General features: G+C 39.8%; 1 protein-coding gene across 6 annotated transcripts in view; it reads left to right on the forward strand.

The window, feature by feature from the left end:
* CASZ1 (castor zinc finger 1) overlaps positions 1-18,510 on the forward strand; it is a 319,815-nt gene that overhangs the window by 218,778 nt on the left and 82,527 nt on the right. Inside the window, exon 1 of one of the 6 annotated variants that reach the window (XM_073603473.1) lies at positions 2,012-2,107. The exons of the other annotated variants lie outside the window; for them this stretch is intronic. Within the exon in view, the coding sequence (XP_073459574.1) occupies positions 2,074-2,107 (34 nt within the window). The 5' untranslated portion in view covers positions 2,012-2,073. Of the gene's footprint in view, positions 1-2,011; positions 2,108-18,510 lie in introns of those variants that run through there. 6 annotated transcript variants of the gene reach the window in all.

An 18,510-nucleotide genomic window follows, 5' to 3' on the forward strand; every position in this document is an offset into this window, starting at 1 on the left:
TGATCCCTTTCTGCCGGGGGTGGCATGCCGAGTCCCGTACACCGATCGTTTCTATAATTAGGGCTGAATAAAGACGTGTGCGTTTCATTGAGTTTCAGCTAAAGCTTTCCCATCCATTGGCAGTTATGGAGTTAAGATTGAATATGGACATTAGTATGACATTGAGTCCCAGCTAATGCCACCCATCCACCAGTACTTGTAGAGTTCGGATTAAATGTAGACTTTAGAATTTAACCGGGTCCCATCTAAATCTAGCCATCTACTAGAACTTATGGAGTAAAGCTTGAATATAGATAATAGAATTTACATTGAGATTCATCTAAAGCTACCCATCCACTGGTACTTATAGAGTTAAGGTTGAATATAGACAGTAGAGCTTAATTGGGTCTCATCTAAAGCCACCCAGCCACCAGTACTTATAGCTTTCGGATGTAAATGTAGACTTTAGAATTTAATTGGGTCCCATCTAAAGCTACCCATCTACTAGTACTTATGGAGTTAAGATTGAAATGCTACCCATCCACTGGTACTTATAGAGTTAAGGTTGAATATAGACAGTAGAGTTTAATTGGGTCTCATCTAAAGCCACCCATCCACCAGTACTTATAGCTTTCGGATGTAAATGTAGACTTTAGAATTTAATTGGGTCCCATCTAAAGCTACCCATCTACTAGTACTTATGGAGTTAAGATTGAAATGCTACCCATCCACTGGTACTTATAGAGTTGAGATTGAATGTAGACTTGAGAATTTAATTGGGTCCCATCTAAATCTACCCATCTACTGAATACTTATGGAGTTAAGATTGAAATGCTACCCATCCACCAGGACTTATAGAGTTAAGGTGGACCGTAGACTTTATTTGGGTCTCATCTAATGCTACCCACCCACCAGTACTTATAGAGTTAAGGTTGACTACAGACATTAGAATTGAATTGAGTCCCAGTTAAAAGCTACCCGTCCACCAGCAGTTATGGAGTTAAGGTTGACCATAGACAGTCGAGTTTCATTCAGCCCCATCCAAAACTACTCACCAACCAGCAGTCGCGTAATTTGAGGTTGAATATAGACTGTAGGATATTTTTTTGAGTCCCATCTAAAGCAGTTATAGAGTTAAGGCTGAACATAGCCAGCAATATTTCATTGAGGAGTTAAGTTTGCATATAGACAGTAGAATTTTATTGAGCTGAACATAGACAGGAGGAGAACGTAGACATTGAGTCCCATCTATAGCTACCCACCCACCAGCAGTTATAGAGTTAAGTTTGAAAATAGACGTTTGAATTTAATGAAGTCCCATCTAGAGCTACCAGCACCAGCAGTTATGGAGTTAACTCTGAATATAGACAGTTGGAAATTGAGTCCCATCTATATCTGCCCATCCATTAGCAGTTACGGAGTTAAGGTTGAAATATAGACAGTAGGGCTTCATTGAGTCTCATTTAAGTCTACCCACCCACTGGTAGTTACGGAGTTGGTTTGAATATAGACAATTTAATTTAATTGAGTCCCATCTAAAGCCACCCATCCACCAGCACTTCCAGAGTTAAGCTTGAACATAGACAGGAGGGCTTCATTGAGTCCCACCTAAAGCTGTCCACCCGCCAGCAGTTATGGGGTTAAGGTTGAACATAGACAGTAGGGTTTCATTAGAACGTTCCTACAGAAGTTCTGAAAAATTGTTCATCGGATTTGATATCTTACTAAATTCAGCAGAACCCTTAAATTTGGTCTACAAGAACGGACTCTTAGACATACTAAACAGGTGCCTTTTGTGCCTAGAACACACACATTATAATAAGCCACATTCACAGTTAGAATTTCATTCATTCAGGAAAAAATTGCCAATCCCTTCGTCCGAATTAGCTCGAAATTGATCATGGATTTCCTGAACTAAAGGGATTTTTTTTTTTTTTTATCAGGAGTCTGCTGGTGTATGGGCAGCTTTGGTCTCCTTGGATTTGGATTGTTTGTGAACAGGGTGATAATGATGTTGGCCGGCCGGTGTGTATAACTTTCCTGCTGAGCGGCGGTGGTGGTGGTGGTGGGGCTCCGGAGTGCAGGGAGGAGGACATGCTGGGAAATGATCTGTTCATCACACCTTCTGGTACTTCAGGTTTTATTTCATGTCTGTGTAACCCAGAAGGAATGTCATTAATTTGGGACGAGTGTCAGTGCCGGGGGAGGGGGGTCATTACAGGTTCATGATATTTTGTGGAAGGGAACGGTGTTGGGTGGGTGTACAGATGGAATGGGGGTCCAGGTGTGTTGCAGGATCAGGAGACGGGGCAGGCGGTGGCAGTTGAACCTTGCAGGCATTGTCTGGGAACGGTCGCAGCACATGGCTCAGGGTTTCCGTGGTGACTGTGATCACACCCTGGAGAGCGTTCCATTTCATCATAAGACAAAACAACCATGAACTGTCTGTACACCGAGCCCCTCATCTACACCCCTCCAAACTTCACCCAACATCGGGAGTGATCTCTTCTACACTGTGCCCCTCATAATGTGTCCCCCCAACACACCAATGTACAGTCCATCCCTGGAAATGTCACTTGTGCCCCCCTCCCCCTTTGGACTCTCATGTAACACTGACACACACATACCCTCCAGACACCAATCAGGTGTGTACCCCGCGCAACAAGTTGGGGCCACAGAACTTGTTTTATGTATTGTGATAGTGTACATTGTAATACTTTGTATACATAGTGACACATGTAATGCTGGGGCTGTGATACTTGTATACATTGTTTTATGGATTGTGATACTTGTATACATTGTATTATGGATTGTGATACTTGTATACATTGTATTATGGATTGTGATACTTGTATACATTGTATTATGGATTGTGATACTTGTATACATTGTATTATAGATTGTGATACTTGTATACATTGTATTATAGATTGTGATACTTTGTATACATAGTGACACTTGTGATGTTGGGTCTGTGATACTTGTACCTATTGTGTACATTTTTATACTTGCATATATATTATATGATACAACGTGATACTTGTATACATTGTGTTATGCATTGTAATACTCATGATGTTGGAGTTTTGATATTTGTATGCATGGTAGTATACATTGTATTTTACATCATGATACTTGTATACATTGTATTATACATTGTATTTTACATTGTGGTATACATTGTATTATACATTGTGTGGTACTTTGTGATACTTGTATACATTGTGTGGTACATTGTGATACTTGTATACATTGTGTGATACATTGTGACACTTGTATGCATTATATTACACATTGTGATACTTGTATACATTATATTACACATTGTGATACTTGTATACTTTGTGTGGTACATTGTAATATTTGTATACATTGTATTATATATTGTGATACTTGTATACATTGTATTTAACATTGTGGTATACATTGTATTATACATTGTGTGGTACATTGTGACACTTGTATGCATTATATTACACATTGTGATACTTGTATACATTGTATTATACATTGTGATACTTGTATACATTATATTACACATTGTGATACTTGTATACATTGTATTACACATTGTGATACTTGTATACATTATGTGATACATTGTGATACTTGTATACATTATGTGATACATTGTGATACTTGTATACATTGTATTATATATTGTGATACTTGTATACATTGTATTATATATTGTGATACTTGTATACATTGTGTGGTACATTGTGATACTTGTATACATTGTATTATACATTGTGATGCTTGTATACATTGTGTGATACTTGTGTACATTGTTGCACACGTTGTCCTCGTAGTTTGGGATTGTTTATAAACATGTTTTCGGGATGTTGTGTTTAGAAGGATCTCCGTTGGTAAACATTGATCGTGCTGCATGGCTCCACATCTCACAGCACATGTATGGGTGATCTGGCACGCAGAGGACGATTGTTTTCTATTGGCCCGTGTGTTGATCAATGCAGATCTGGGGGTGAAGGACACCTTTAGGTTGCTAGAAACGTTGAAGGGTCTTTCACACACATTGTACACAAAAATCACTGCAGAGCATTGAAAATGCACGTGCTTGGTGTGTATTTTAGGATGGATTTTCATGCGCATTACATTGCGTCTTTCTGCGTGTTGGCATGCATTTTCATGTCATTTGTGGTGCAGCAACAGGTCCCTAGAAGGGTCAGAACACTTTTTTTTTTTTTGCGTTGTATTGTGTTTACATGCGTTCAAGTGCATTGCGTTATAATTCCGAGTGGTTGGATGTGAATGCAGCGCACATGTACACAACATAGGCACATGGAGTAGCATGGTTATCTGTGTGTCCTTGTAGTGTCCTGCATCGATCCAGTGCACATGGTATGTATTATAATATAAAGTATAATGGTGAGGCCCGGGACGCTCGGTCTACCCATCCCGCCGATCGGCCCCCGAGCCCACGCCTGGCCCTTTCTCCCCTCGTGTTACTTCTAGTTCAGTGAGCACACATTCGGTGCATCAGTCAGCAGTAAAAAGATGCTACCGTCGTCCCTAACTCACCAGGCCCCAAGATGACAGCAAATTTACATTTTTTAATTAAACGAGTGCTGAGGTTTTTTTTTTTTTTTTTTTTTTCTTGTGCTTTACGAGAGGGCCGGGTTATGCAAATTAAACGCTTGTGTACCAAAGATTAGAAGAGTTTGGAAATAAATTTTGCTAACATTGTCATGTAAAAAGAAGAAAAAAAAAAAAAAACGAGCGCTTTGCATTAGCCTCTTTTAGTCTAATTTCCCCCGAGGCTGGGAGGAGCCGGAACGTCGTGCGAACGTGAGCCACACTCGTGTGACATCACAACGTCACAAAGTGATGCTGATTGTCACCGCAAAAAAAAAAAAAATAAATAAAGATGTACAGAGAAGAAATTTGGCAATGTGAAATTTTCATTAAATTACATAGTAGCGTTTTTTTTTTTTTTTTTTTAATTTGTTTTTATATTACAATGTATGGGGGGGGTGGATTTAGTGGTGTGTGGCGGGCAGGAATGGGTTAATGGCGACCGCTCACCGTCCTCTCTTCCAGCAGGATCACCTCGCCGTGCCGCCGCGGTGTGTCTCAGACCGTTGGGACATTAGCATACCCCCTGCCTCTCCCATTCAATACTGATTGAGACCTCAAAAGCCTCGTCCTGAACTGTAACAAACAGAGGGAAAGAAACATTTACTGGAGAGAAGAGCCCCTTGTGTGTAGTGACTGGTCAGGAACAAGAGACCCCGAGAAATACAAAGCTTCCATTTCCACTATGGGACCCACAATACATCACTCTGCTGTGCTCCGTGTCATAGGAGTCTAAGCTGGATTTACAGGTCGCTTATATCAGGGGTTAGGGAGGGGGGAAAAACTTTTACAGAGCTTGATTGATGTGTGTGTGTGTGTATATATATATATATGTAATGTGTGTTCCTATACAGGGTCATATCTAACAAATTTGCGTAATGTGTTACAACATGAAATGTGATGTGACCCAATATGCATTGTCATTACTGATGGCTCTGATGCCATGCTCGGTGCAGGATGGGTGAGCGATGGTAAGATAGAGATTAAAAAGTACAAAAAAAAAAAAAAGATTAAAAAGTACTAAAATAAATAAATATACATGTAACATTTCAACAACAATCATTACAGAGGGCTCTGATGCCATGCTGAGTGCAGTGGGTAAGGTATGGGTTATATATACTGAAGGCTCTGATGCCATGCTGAGTGCAGTGGGTAAGGTATGGGTTATATATACTGAAGGCTCTGATGCCATGCTGAGTGCAGTGGGTAAGGTATGGGTTATATATACTGAAGGCTCTGATGCCATGCTGAGTGCAGTGGGTAAGGTATGGGTTATATATACTGAAGGCTCTGATGCCATGCTGAGTGCAGTGGGTAAGGTATGGGTTATATATACTGAAGGCTCTGATGCCATGCTGAGTGCAGTGGGTAAGGTATGGGTTATATATACTGAAGGCTCTGAAGCCATGCTGAGTGCAGTGGGTAAGGTATGGGTTATATATACTGAAGGCTCTGATGCTATGCTGAGTGCAGTGGGTAAGGTATGGGTTATATATACTGAAGGCTCTGATGCCATGCTGAGTGCAGTGGGTAAGGTATGGGTTATATATACTGAAGGCTCTGATGCCATGCTGAGTGCAGTGGGTAAGGTATGGGTTATATATACTGAAGGCTCTGATGCCATGCTGAGTGCACTGGTAAGGTATGGGTTATATATACTGAAGGCTTTGATGCAATGCTCAGTGCAGAATGGGTGAGCGAGGGTAAGATAGAGATCAAAAAGTACTAAAATAAATAAATAAATATACATGTATATGGTGCAATCACTACTGAGGGCTCTGATGCCATGCTGAGTGCAGTGGGTAGATGTATGGTGCAGTGGTAAGGTATGGGTTATATATGCTGACAGCTCTGATGCCATGCTCAGTGCAGGATGGGTGAGCGATGGTAAATTAGAGATTAAAAAGTACTAAAAAAAAAAAAAAAGATTAAAAAGTACTAAAATAAATAAATATACATATACCATGCATATGGTCCAATCATTACAGAGGGCTCTGATGCCATGCTGTGTACAGTGGGTAGATGTATGGTGCAGTGGTAAGGTATGGGTTATATATACTGAAGGCTCTGATGCCATGCTCAGTGCAGGATGGGAGAGCGGTGGTAAGATAGAGATTAAAAAAGTACTAAACATCCACGTAACATGTAAAGTGATATGATCCAATCATTGCAGAAGGGTCTGATGCCATGCTGAGTGCTGTGGGTAGACGTTTAGTGCACTGGTAAGGTATGGGCTATATATCATGAGGGCTCTGATGCCATGTTGAGTGCAGGATGGGTGAGCGATTGGTAAGATAGAGATCAAAAAGTACTAAACACATTCCCCGATTTTGAGGGACTTTCCCTGATTTGGAGCAATGTCCCTCTGTCCCTCTTTCCCCTAATTTGTCCCTCATTTTGGTCTGATCTATATAGATGTATATAAAATGCACTTTTTATCTTTCAAAAAGTGTTTTCCAGTGCTAAACCTATCACTTGATTTCTATATTGCTGCATTTGTAAATTCCAAAATCCAATATAAAGGAATAGTACTGGTAAAAAACAAAAGAAAAAACACTTGTAAGGTTAACTAATCATTTTTTGTACAGTATAATTCTCCTTTAAGGGGGTGTGTCAGGGGGGCGTGTCCTATGCCTACATACATTTGCTATTAGGTGTCCCTCCTTCCCGTCTCAAAAAAGTTGGGAGGTATGTAAATATACATGTGACATGTATATGATCCAATCACTACTGAGGGCTCTGATGTCATGCTGAGCTCAGTGGGTAGACTTATAGGTGAGCACAGGGGTATGGTATGGATTAAAAAAAGCACTAAACATACATGAAACATGTGATATGCCCCAATATGCGCTGTCATTGGTGAAGGGTCTGATGCCATGCTGAGTGCAGTGGGTAGACGTATAGAGCAGTGGTAAGGTTTGGGTTAGAAAGCACTAAGCATACACTTAAGCCTGGTACTCACAATAAGATTATCGAACGAACGGTCGTTTGTTTCTGTTGCATGCTAGTCTCATATTGAAAATGAAGGTTACTAAAAAGTTACTAAAATTCTCCTACGACAGACTAGAACTTCAGAAGTGATGTCATGTGTTGTGTTGTATTGTAACGTATTCTTTCATTTCCGAGCATGCAGGGTCTTGGTCTTCTGTTTTTTTTTTTTTTTTTTCAGACGAATACTGTCCTGATTAAACAAAAAACATACGATCTGGTATCATACGAGAAAAGTTTTTCATGTTTGTCCCTTCAGATAATATTTGATGAACTGTTGTGATTGGCTCTCGAAAGCTGTGTAGTAACAATCAGATTATCGCAGGATCGCTTCTGATTTTCTGATCGTGTGTATGAGGCAATTTAATTTCCTTTAGGTTTATCCTTCAACTATGTAGTGCAAGGGCCTGCCTGATTGCGTACAAATTAAAAGTGTTTTAAGCTTGGACCTCATATTTTATGGTTTTGGTAAATCTAAAGGATAATTGTATAATATGTGGCCTAGGATATATAGAAACAAAAAAAAAAAAAGAGTGTCTGTATTGTCTATTGGAACCAAATACAAGGCATTAGGTGAAAGATTTAGTTGGTATATAGAACAGCCCGGTTTTTGTTGGTTTCCTGTTTTCATGGTGCCCGGTATATCTAGTAGTAGTTGGTCATATCCACCTGGACTTGTTATAGAATGTGGAAGACGTTTTATAGCTTCTCCAAGACACTTCTTCAGTTCCACTGGAAGATCGTTGGAATTGAAATGTTCACGTTGGAAATGTTCATGTTGGAAATGTTCACGTTGGAAAGAGTTCACGTTGGAAGAGATCACATTGGAAGAGTTGGAAAAGTTCACGTTGGAAGAGTTCACGTTGGAAGTGAAAGTTCATGAGAACTGAAGAAGTGGCATGGACAACCTACAAAACATCTTCAACATTCCAGAACTACATGTTGGAAGAGATCACGTTGGAAGAGATCACGTTGGAAGAGATCACGTTGGAAGAGTTCATGTTGGAAGTGAATTGTTCAAGTTGGAAGAGTTCTCTTTGGAAGTGAAAGTTCATGAGAACTGAAGAAGTGGCATGGACAACCTACAAAACATCTTCAACATTCCAGAACTACATGTTGGAAGAGATCACGTTGGAAGAGATCACGTTGGAAGAGATCACGTTGGAAGAGTTCATGTTGGAAGTGAATTGTTCAAGTTGGAAGAGTTCTCTTTGGAAGTGAAAGTTCATGAGAACTGAAGAAGTGGCATGGACAACCTACAAAACATCTTCAACATTCCAGAACTACACGTTGGAAGAGATCACGTTGGAAGTGAATTGTTCCAAGTTGGAAGAGTTCACTTTGGAAGTGAAAGTTCATGAGAACTGAAGAAATGGCATGGACAACCTACAAAACATTTTCAACATTCCAGAACTAGTCCACTTAAATGTGGCAGCTACATTTTGTTTTATTTATTTTCACCTGGTGATCCATCCAGTAACACACTTCCTGTCTCCACTCTGGATGGAGGAGCTATGGAGACACCCTTGGACAGCAGCATTGTCAGTCAGGGGAGGGGGTGAAGTGTTAAACTGGCCATACAGTATGCACATTGTGGACAGTTCATGATGAATTGGCCAAAATGTGCTTAGTGGCTGGCCATGTTGGCAACCTCCCACCCAAAATCGAAAGAGTTGGGCGAAAAACTGTCAACCCAACAGTGTTTGCATCCAATCAGATGCTGCCACTGTTCAGGTATTTTGGCAGCCCATGTAACCGGTTGTCAAAACACAATAGCCACAGCAGGACATTCGCTTATCCATGCTGTATTGTGTTCGATTTCCTTTTATTTATTTATTTATTTATTTATTTATTTAAATTCAACCAAAAATTTGCATGCCCGGATTTCGGTGCACTAGCAGATTGAGGCTCAGGTCACACCTATGCAGTTTTTGATCTGTTTCTGCAGTGCTTTTTGCATGCGTGTTTGTGATGCATTTTTCATTTGTTTTTATATGTATTTCTCATTTTTTAAGGTTGAATATAATTTTTATTAACAAAATTTTAGATGATTACATGGACTGGCACTCAAAATGTATTTTGCATTTTTTATACATATTTTTTAAATTTTTTTTTGACCAGTTTGTGGATTAGAAAACGCAAAAATGCAAATCGCAGCAAAAATGCACTACATGCTTCTCCATTGAAGTCTATTGAACCAAAAAACGCACCGTTTTGCACTTAGGGCCAGTTCACACCATAGAAATGCAGTCCGGATGCGTTCCAGATGCTTTTCTGCATGCGTGTTTTTTGACGCGTTTTTTGATGCGTTCCAGATCCAGTCCAGTGTATTTGTTCCCCCTATTTTTTTTTTTTTCCTTCTTAAATAAGAACGTGTTCCAGTGAATTTTTGGTGCGTTCCGGTGCGTTTTTGATGCTTTTTACAGTGTTCCAGTACAGTCCAGGGCAGGAAAATTGCAGCATGTTCTACTTTTTTTTTTTTTTTTCTGGAATGCACTGGAGCTGTAAGCACTGGTGTGAACTATGCCATAGAAAACCATATAACCTACTATCTATGCGTTTTTGATGCAGGAAAAAAAAAAACGCACTGGACTGCATGTGTTGTGAACTTGCCCTTAAAAAAAAAAAAGTCCCTGACCTTTTCCAAAAACGCAGAGGCTGAAAAAAAAGCACAGATGTGAACATGTCCCATAGGAAGCCATGTTAAATTTATTATTTATTCACGATTTATTCACAATTTTTATAGCGCCAACAGTTTACGCAGCGCTTTACAATGTAGAGAGGGGGGGGGGGGACAATGGATTAAATGGACAAATATGAGATTTGAGGTTGGAGAGTTCACAATATACACCACTTCCTTTTAATAGATTAAAAAATGACCAAAATACAATTGGAGTTTAAAGATGCACCTTTAAACTCCAATTGTATTTTGGTCATTTTTGAAGCATGTTAAATGGACTGTGGCGCGTTTCTGCAAAAAAAAAAAAAAAACTCATCGGGGTGAACCGAGCCTTAGATGCCTAACAAATTAAAAGCTGAACTCCAGCTACCACTTTATAAGCAGTTACTTGTTTGTTCTTTTTTTCCTTTTTTGAGATAAAGATTTGACAATAAAAATAAGTTGATCGTTGTAGGCACCCCCTGCCAGTGGTAAAGGGTTTGTCTCAAGCCCTTTAACAGCTACGTCGGCAGGATAGCTTGTTCTGTTTAAAGCAGGGGTCTCAAACGGGGGGGCCCTTCCAGCTGTTGCGAAACGACAAGTCCCATAAGGGCTTGCAACGCTGACAGTTACAAGCATGACTCCCACAGGCAGAGGCATGATGGGACTTGTAGTTCTGCAACAGCTGGAGGGCCGCCAGTTTGAGACCGGTGGTTTAAAGCAAGCTGAAACAGACAGGGTGCATTGGCAGGATCAGCTGGGGGAATAAAGCCTAAAAAAAAAAAGAAAAGGAATGCAGCCACCACATGTAATAATGGGTAAGCGGCAGTATATATGATATTTTTGGTGTTGGAGGTGTAAAGTTCTCTGCGGAGACGCACACGGGGTGGATTGTGATGGTGTCCAATCAGGTGTCAGTATACGGTTGGCCGGGTGTTTGCAGGTTGTCAGGGCCTGAGGCTGGAATAAACGGCTTCCTGGCTGGATTACAGGTGGGGGGGGGGGGGGGAGATGTGCTTGTTGTGCGGAGATTTGAGGTTGCCTTGGGTACATGCTTTGTGTACACTCCACTAACCGTTCTCTACACACCACACCCCGGGGAGAGGAGAGAAGACCTAACCAAAGAGACCGGTGTACGGACTACTCCTTTATATGAGACCTCATTGACTAAGGAACCCGTGTGGGGGAGGGGGCGGACCGGGACACACACGCGATAGACCGGAAACGGGAAGATCTGATTGTTGTATGATTGTGACATTAACATATTTCTGCTATTTATAGAACGCTGACGGTACATACTGTACATTCACATCAGTCCCTGCCCTCAGGAGCTCACAATCTAAAGCCAACCACACACAATACAATGGTACAGTCTAATCCTTGGTTCACACCAAGTGCGGCTTTGAAATCTGAAAGGAGCAGATCAGTGCGATTTGGACCTCCAGTTTCATTAAACTTCATTTAACAGTAGTCTATGCAAGTTATTATTATTATTATACAGGATTTATATAGCGCTGACAGTTTGCACAGCGCTTTACAACATGGGGGGGGGGCAGACAGTACAATTACAATACAATTCAATACGGGAGGGATCGGAGGGACCGGCTCAAGTTGCAATGAAATCCCAAACAAGTAGCGCAGGAACCTTTTTCTAAGTCGCAGCAATTGCTGGCAATAGGGTGCGAGTTGGCATGCGATTTTGAACTGTCAAATCACATGACAAATCGTATCGGTGTGAACCAGGGCTAATGCATTCAACTTTTTTTTTTTGTTCGTTCAGCCAGCAGGTTGAACGAATAAAAAAAAAAAAAAATGTGCCGATTTCCCCCATCCACATGTTTAATATGGACAGGGGAATCGCTCTCACAGCGTGATCGTATTCTGCCAGCGGGGAGCCGATACAGTGATCAGTGTTGCCGGCTATAGCTAGTGGCTCTGATCGTTCGGGAAAAACCCAACAGGCTGACCGATCGATTGACTTGCGTACAACCAGCCCGTGAAGGGATTGAGATTCGGTCTCTACTGAACAGATCCATGTATGGCCAGCTTAATAGTCCTCAAGGCTACATTTCCACTATTGCGACCCCCAAAGTCACGTGATTTGGAGTGCGACTTTGAGTGCAGCTTTGGTCCAACTTTTCAGTCTCTGGATCCAAGTTGCATCAAAGTAGTTCAGGAACCTTTTCAAAGTCACTGCAAGTTTAAGTCGCATAGATGGGAACGTGGGTGCCATTGAAATCAATGGGCTGTGACTTGTCATGCGACTTTACGTGTCCAAAGTCGAATGACAAGTCGCACTAGTGGAAACAGAGCCTTAGCCTGGGCTTCCACTATTGCGACCTGAAAGCCGTGCGATTTTTTTGCCGCAACTTGAAGCAGTGCCTGTGTATTCCTGAGGTCTATGGGCCTCAAGTCGCATCAAAGTCGGACCAAAGTAGTGCAGGGGCTACTTTGAAGTCGCTGTGACTTGAAGTCGCACAGATATGAACGGTACTCATTGGAAATCATGGGGTACAACTTGTCATGCGTCTTTGTCCCAAGTCTCAGGACAAGTCGCACTAGTGGAAACTAGTAGATTTACCAACGACTTAGAGATTGACTGGATAGTTAAACAGGAGCTTCAGGGTCCTTCAGAAAAAAAAAAAATCAGCAGCTACAAATCCTGAACAAATCGTGTAGCTTCTGACTTATTAGGGCACTTACCTGTCCAGGGATCCAGCGGTGTTCTCACCCGAGCCGATTTTTCAATCAGCTATCGGCTGCTCCCCACCGCCATCTTGACTAAGGGAAACTGGCAGTGAAGGCTTGCGGCTTCACAGCTGGCTTCCTACTGCACCGTGGTGAACTGAGCCAGAAGTGTCAAAACCAGATACCCGCTCCCCCCAAAAGGTGCCAAATGTGGCAGTGGAGGGGGGAGGAGGCAGACAAGTGGAGCTTCCCCTTTTTGGGTAGAAGTTTACGCTTTCTATTAGGAAACCTAATGGATGCCATACACGCTTCGATAAACGGTCAATGTCTTTTCCGATCGATCACACCCAATAGGAATAATCAATAGGAATAATCAATCTATGGTCGACAACCTCTTTCATTCAATACGCCACATATGGGAAAAGTGTGTTTGATCTCTGTTTTCACCATGTAGTCTCATAATCTGATTGGTCAAAAATTCGATCGGATTCATAAACAAAGCATCTCAGTGCTGCCAATCGATAGAAAGCGATCAATATATTCCATGCAGATAATGTCCTGATGGGGATTTGAACTGCAAAGCAGAGGTACTAACCATCCAGCCAATGACCCCCCCTCTCCTCTACATTGCTGCCCCTGTTCCATGGGGGGGGGGGTCCATTCCTTACAAATAATTATTTCCTGGATATTTGTTATCTGGGGGGGTGTAGAGGACACAGAGGGCCCACAGACACTCACTCCTCCCCACTCCAATCAGAAGACTTTGAATTGATGATCATCTCATACCATGGCTGGCCTTCAAGAACTATGGCTGGTCATCCAGAATCTGGACTGCTAGGAATTTTTTGATGTTCTTGTTTTATAGTTTTTATTCGAGTTTTAATAAATAATCACAAAAAGAGCAATACGGGTCCTTTTATATACATGAAAAGTTTTTTTTGTTTTTTTTCTTTTACCTTCTCAAAAGTATTCTGTCCCAGTATGCATGTTCCATACACACTGATTGTCCACCATCAGGCCACACTAGATCTTCTCTATTTCATTTCTCTCCGGAGTGGTGGAAGCACCGCGTACACCGGCAGACACCGACCCTCCTCTGCGCACTTACTGTCATTGGGCGTCTTTCACACGCAAATTTTTTTTCCAGTTGTATAGGAAAAGTCCAGTCCTCGTAAAACATTTTCATGTTCATCATAATCTGTACTTTTTCTTCTGCCAGGAGCTCTTCATTTGAAAGCTTTTAGGAAGTAGAAAATGAAAATTTGACAAGCAAAGTAATTGCAAAAGTGTTGGCACGAATGAACATGCATTTTATACGCGAAAAAATGGCGCCCCCTAGGAACTGTCCGTTTTAAAGTAAGCAGAAGTTTATAAACCCGAACAAGCAGATACTACTTTTTAATTTTATTTTAGGAAGGAAACAAATAATATTTAAGGAATATATATATGTATGTATGTATATGTATATGTATATATATATATATATGTATGTATGTATATGTATATATATATATATATATATATATATATATATATATATATATATATATATATATATATGCAGCTGGTACTGCAAAAAAAAATCCATATTTTTATTAAAAAAAAATTATATATATATGTATATAAAAAAAATATATATATATATATATATATATATATATATATATATATATACACACACACACACTGTACAGTATATCCATGTATTTATTTAAAAAAAAAAAATATATATATATATATATATATATAACTAAACTGTATATGTGGCTCATACTGCAAAAAAAGAAAGAATATATATACTGTATATCCATATATTATATATTTTATATATATATATATATATATATATATATATATATATATATATATATATATATACATACACACACACACAGTAACTAAACAAGTGTATATGTAGCTGGTACTGCAAAAAAATCCATATTTTTATTTTTAAAAAAAACTATATATATATATATATAAAAAACAACAACTGTATATGTGGCTAGTACTGCAAAAAAGGAAAAACATTATATATACTGTATATCCATATATTTATTAAAAAAAAACTATATATATATTAACTAAACAAGTGTATATGCAGCTGGTACTGCAAAAAAAAACTATAAAAAAAAAATTATGTAGTAACCACAAGTGTATATGTAGTGGTTACACTTATACTGTGTATATATATATATATATATAAAAGATAAAAAAAAAAAAAAAAAAAAATATATATATATACATATATATATATATATATATATATATATATATATATATATATATATATATATATATATATATATATATATATATATATATATATAATAAAACTAAACAACAAGTGTATATGCAGCGGGTACATCAAAAAGTTTTTGTTTACACTGTGTAAAAAGGTCCCTTTTTCAGAGGGCAGCATAGATGACACAGGGTGCAAATATCCTGAATTATCCTGAGGGTAATATTTCACATATTCTGCTTTCAATACTGCATTTTTGTTAAACGTTTTTTTTTTGCAAGGTAAATAATATTTAGGATATTGCCAAACACTAAGGGCATAAGAATTTCCTTAGAAAAAAAGAAAAAACAGCAAGCCTATATGCAGATAGTACTTTAAAAACATTATTTACACCGTGTAAAAGGTTCATCAGCTAACCAGAGCAGGGAAGATGCAATTCACCAGAATTTAACCTAAAAAATATGTCTTTAATTTAACTCCTCTATGGCAATAAAATAGGAAAAAGGAAAAACATAAAAAAAGATATTTCCTATTATTTCCATTTAAATGGTTATTTAGATATAAAAGTATAGCTTTCTTTTAAAAAAAATGTATTAATATTATTATAAAAATGTATTATTTAACATAAAAATAATTGGGCCAGCTGCTGTAGACAGAACTGTAGGACGGTGGTTAAAATGTACGATGCCTGGATTGTAAAATTATACAGAAACTTTTTTTTTTTCAGTAACATTTGATACCCGCTATTCAAGTGTTCTTGTGACAAAAGAAATGAAGCAGTAAGGAGACGGTTAGGGGTCATAGCAGTATTTGTAGTTTAGAGGGGAAGGCAGCCATTTCGTGTAATAATTACTGCAGGGAACCAGCTGTCTGCATGGAGGGAGGGGGACAAGCTGACTTTTTCCTGTGACTTGCATTAAAAAAAAAAAAAAAAAAAGTGTGACACTTGATCAGTTGTGAGTAGCCGGGGGACACCTGTTAGCTGAGCTAAGTGAGCAGGGGGGCTTGTTAGATCATAAAGACAGAGCAGGCTCAGTAACTGGCTGCTGGTCACTAGGAAAATTGTGTGCTAAACCCTAAACTGGAGTCCTACGCAGAATAGAAAGGAGCCGCCGCCACCGCAGCCACCTTGCGAGGAACTTTACTGCAGCCCTAAAGTACTCAAAGGACAAATTTTTAATCTTATTTCTTTACTATTTCCTCCAAGACTCCCAACCATTTGCAGTTCTTCTTTGTAAATAAATACTCTTACAATAACTTAAGCAGTCCTACAATCTAAAATCATACTTTAACCCACTACAACCCTCCACCCCCTCTGCTCTTTGAAAATAACTTTTTTTCTTTTTTTATTCCTGCCTCCGCTGCCATTTTCCCCTAGACTTCCTACCATTGGCAGTTCTCCTTCACAAATGAATAGTCTTATAATAACTTAATAATGGATTCATTAATAATAAATATAGATATATAATAAATATTATAATAGCAGACCTTCATGATACTTACCCCAATGCAACCCCCCCCCCAGATTGTATGTTATTCCAGCCCCTGCCACCATTTTCCTCCTAGACTCCCTACCATTTGCAGTTCTCCTTCACAAATGGAAAATGAATACTCTTACAATAACTTAAAGAGTACCTTCACCCTAAAATCATACTTTAACCCACTGGATTTTCTTTTTGTTCAATTTATTTTTAATTTTTTGTATTCTGTCCCTTCCCTGCCGTTCTCGTCTAGGAGAGAATGTGTCCTTGCTCACACCTCCTGCCTCCTGGGATGTGCCCATCTCACATCTCAGGAGGCTTCAGAAGTAGGGTGTTGGCTGCTTGAACCCTGGAAAGGTGCAGCCAGCACCATATGACTAAGAGAGGACCAAGATGGCAGGGCGGGATCTGGGTTGAGTCACCTGAACAGAGATGACAGAACAGATATGTGACGGGGACATCCCAGGAGGCTTCTGAAGTAGAAACACAAAGTGGCCCATCATCGGGTGCTGGCTGCTTGAACCCTGGAAAAGCAGCCAGCACCCAATGACTGAGGAAGGACCAAGATGGGGGGGCGGGACACCTGAACAGCATATTGCAGCAGGACAATGCTGGATTCACAGGGAAGGTGAGTATGTGAATGAAGGTCAATGCTGCACAAAAGGTATGAGGGGTAAAAAGTTAAAAATGGGGGGGTGAAGTTCCTCTTTAACAAAAATAATTTTTATTAATAAAAGCCTAATAAAAATCGTGGATTTATTCACATTAAACACTTCATTATAATGCAGATCTCTGCAGATTTGTGAATGCGTGTCAGCTATGTCCATGCGTGATGTGAGGATGACTCCAGGTAGAAGAGTGTTCTTCTAATATGGATAAGTGCAGCAGGTGTATTGTGGCTCGGGAGGGTGCGTGGAGCAATGCAGGGTGTTAAGGCCCCCCATAGTATGTGCTAATCCTCCCCATCAATGGAGACTATGTGACTTTATTGTCCACAGGTGCAGAGGACGGCACTCTTGGGTGTTCCGAGACTCCATCATGTCAGCACTCTTCCACACACACACACTTCTACTTGAAATAAATTTGTTTTGCAAGGGCATCCTGTTTAATCATTCCATTCTCCAGCGGCTGTGTATTCGTTGGGTTTCCATGGTTACGAGACCATTAACTAGGAGCAAGCAATAAGGCAGTAGAGTCAAACAGGTAATAAAAAAATTAAGACCATTTTGGGCTGAAAGGGGCGTAGGAGAGGAGAGTGACGGGATGCGGAGCAAAGCCAAATTCATAAGAGATCCCATGGCCTTTCTCAAACCGGAAATTTTGTCAAGTGGATCCAAAAGTTATTTGATTCTCCGACAATTCTGATCCAGTGCTTTTGGTAGAAGTCCACATGGTATAAAAGGAAGCCGCACACCACTGTTCAGTTAGGCAAAAAAAAAAAAAAACTTTATTGTTCCAGTTGAGGACATTCAATCCAGCTCCTCTGTCCTACTGGTGCAAAACTCTCTTCAATTAAAGGCCCTTTTCACACCTGAGTAGTTTGAAGCTTCACTAGAAACACTTCAATGCTTGACACTAGGATTTCCATTATATTCTATGATGCCAATCATGCTGAGCATAGTAGTGCTTGAACCTTGAAGCTCATTGCTCGAAAAAGTACATGAGCTCCATAAACCCTCATAGGGGACAAAACACATCATAGAGAGAAGCTGGGTTACTTGTCCTCAACGGTGCTGCAACAATAAAGTTGTTTTTATGCCCAAGAGAACAGCGGTGTGCAGCTTCCTATTATGGGATGTGCACTGATTTGGGAGGAGCGGGAGTTGTGAGCACGCAAAGTTGAGGTGATGACAATGGAGCCTTCCAGGGGCTGGACAAAT

This window comes from Aquarana catesbeiana, linkage group LG10, assembly GCF_042186555.1.
Source record: "Aquarana catesbeiana isolate 2022-GZ linkage group LG10, ASM4218655v1, whole genome shotgun sequence".
Taxonomy (NCBI): domain Eukaryota; kingdom Metazoa; phylum Chordata; class Amphibia; order Anura; family Ranidae; genus Aquarana; species Aquarana catesbeiana.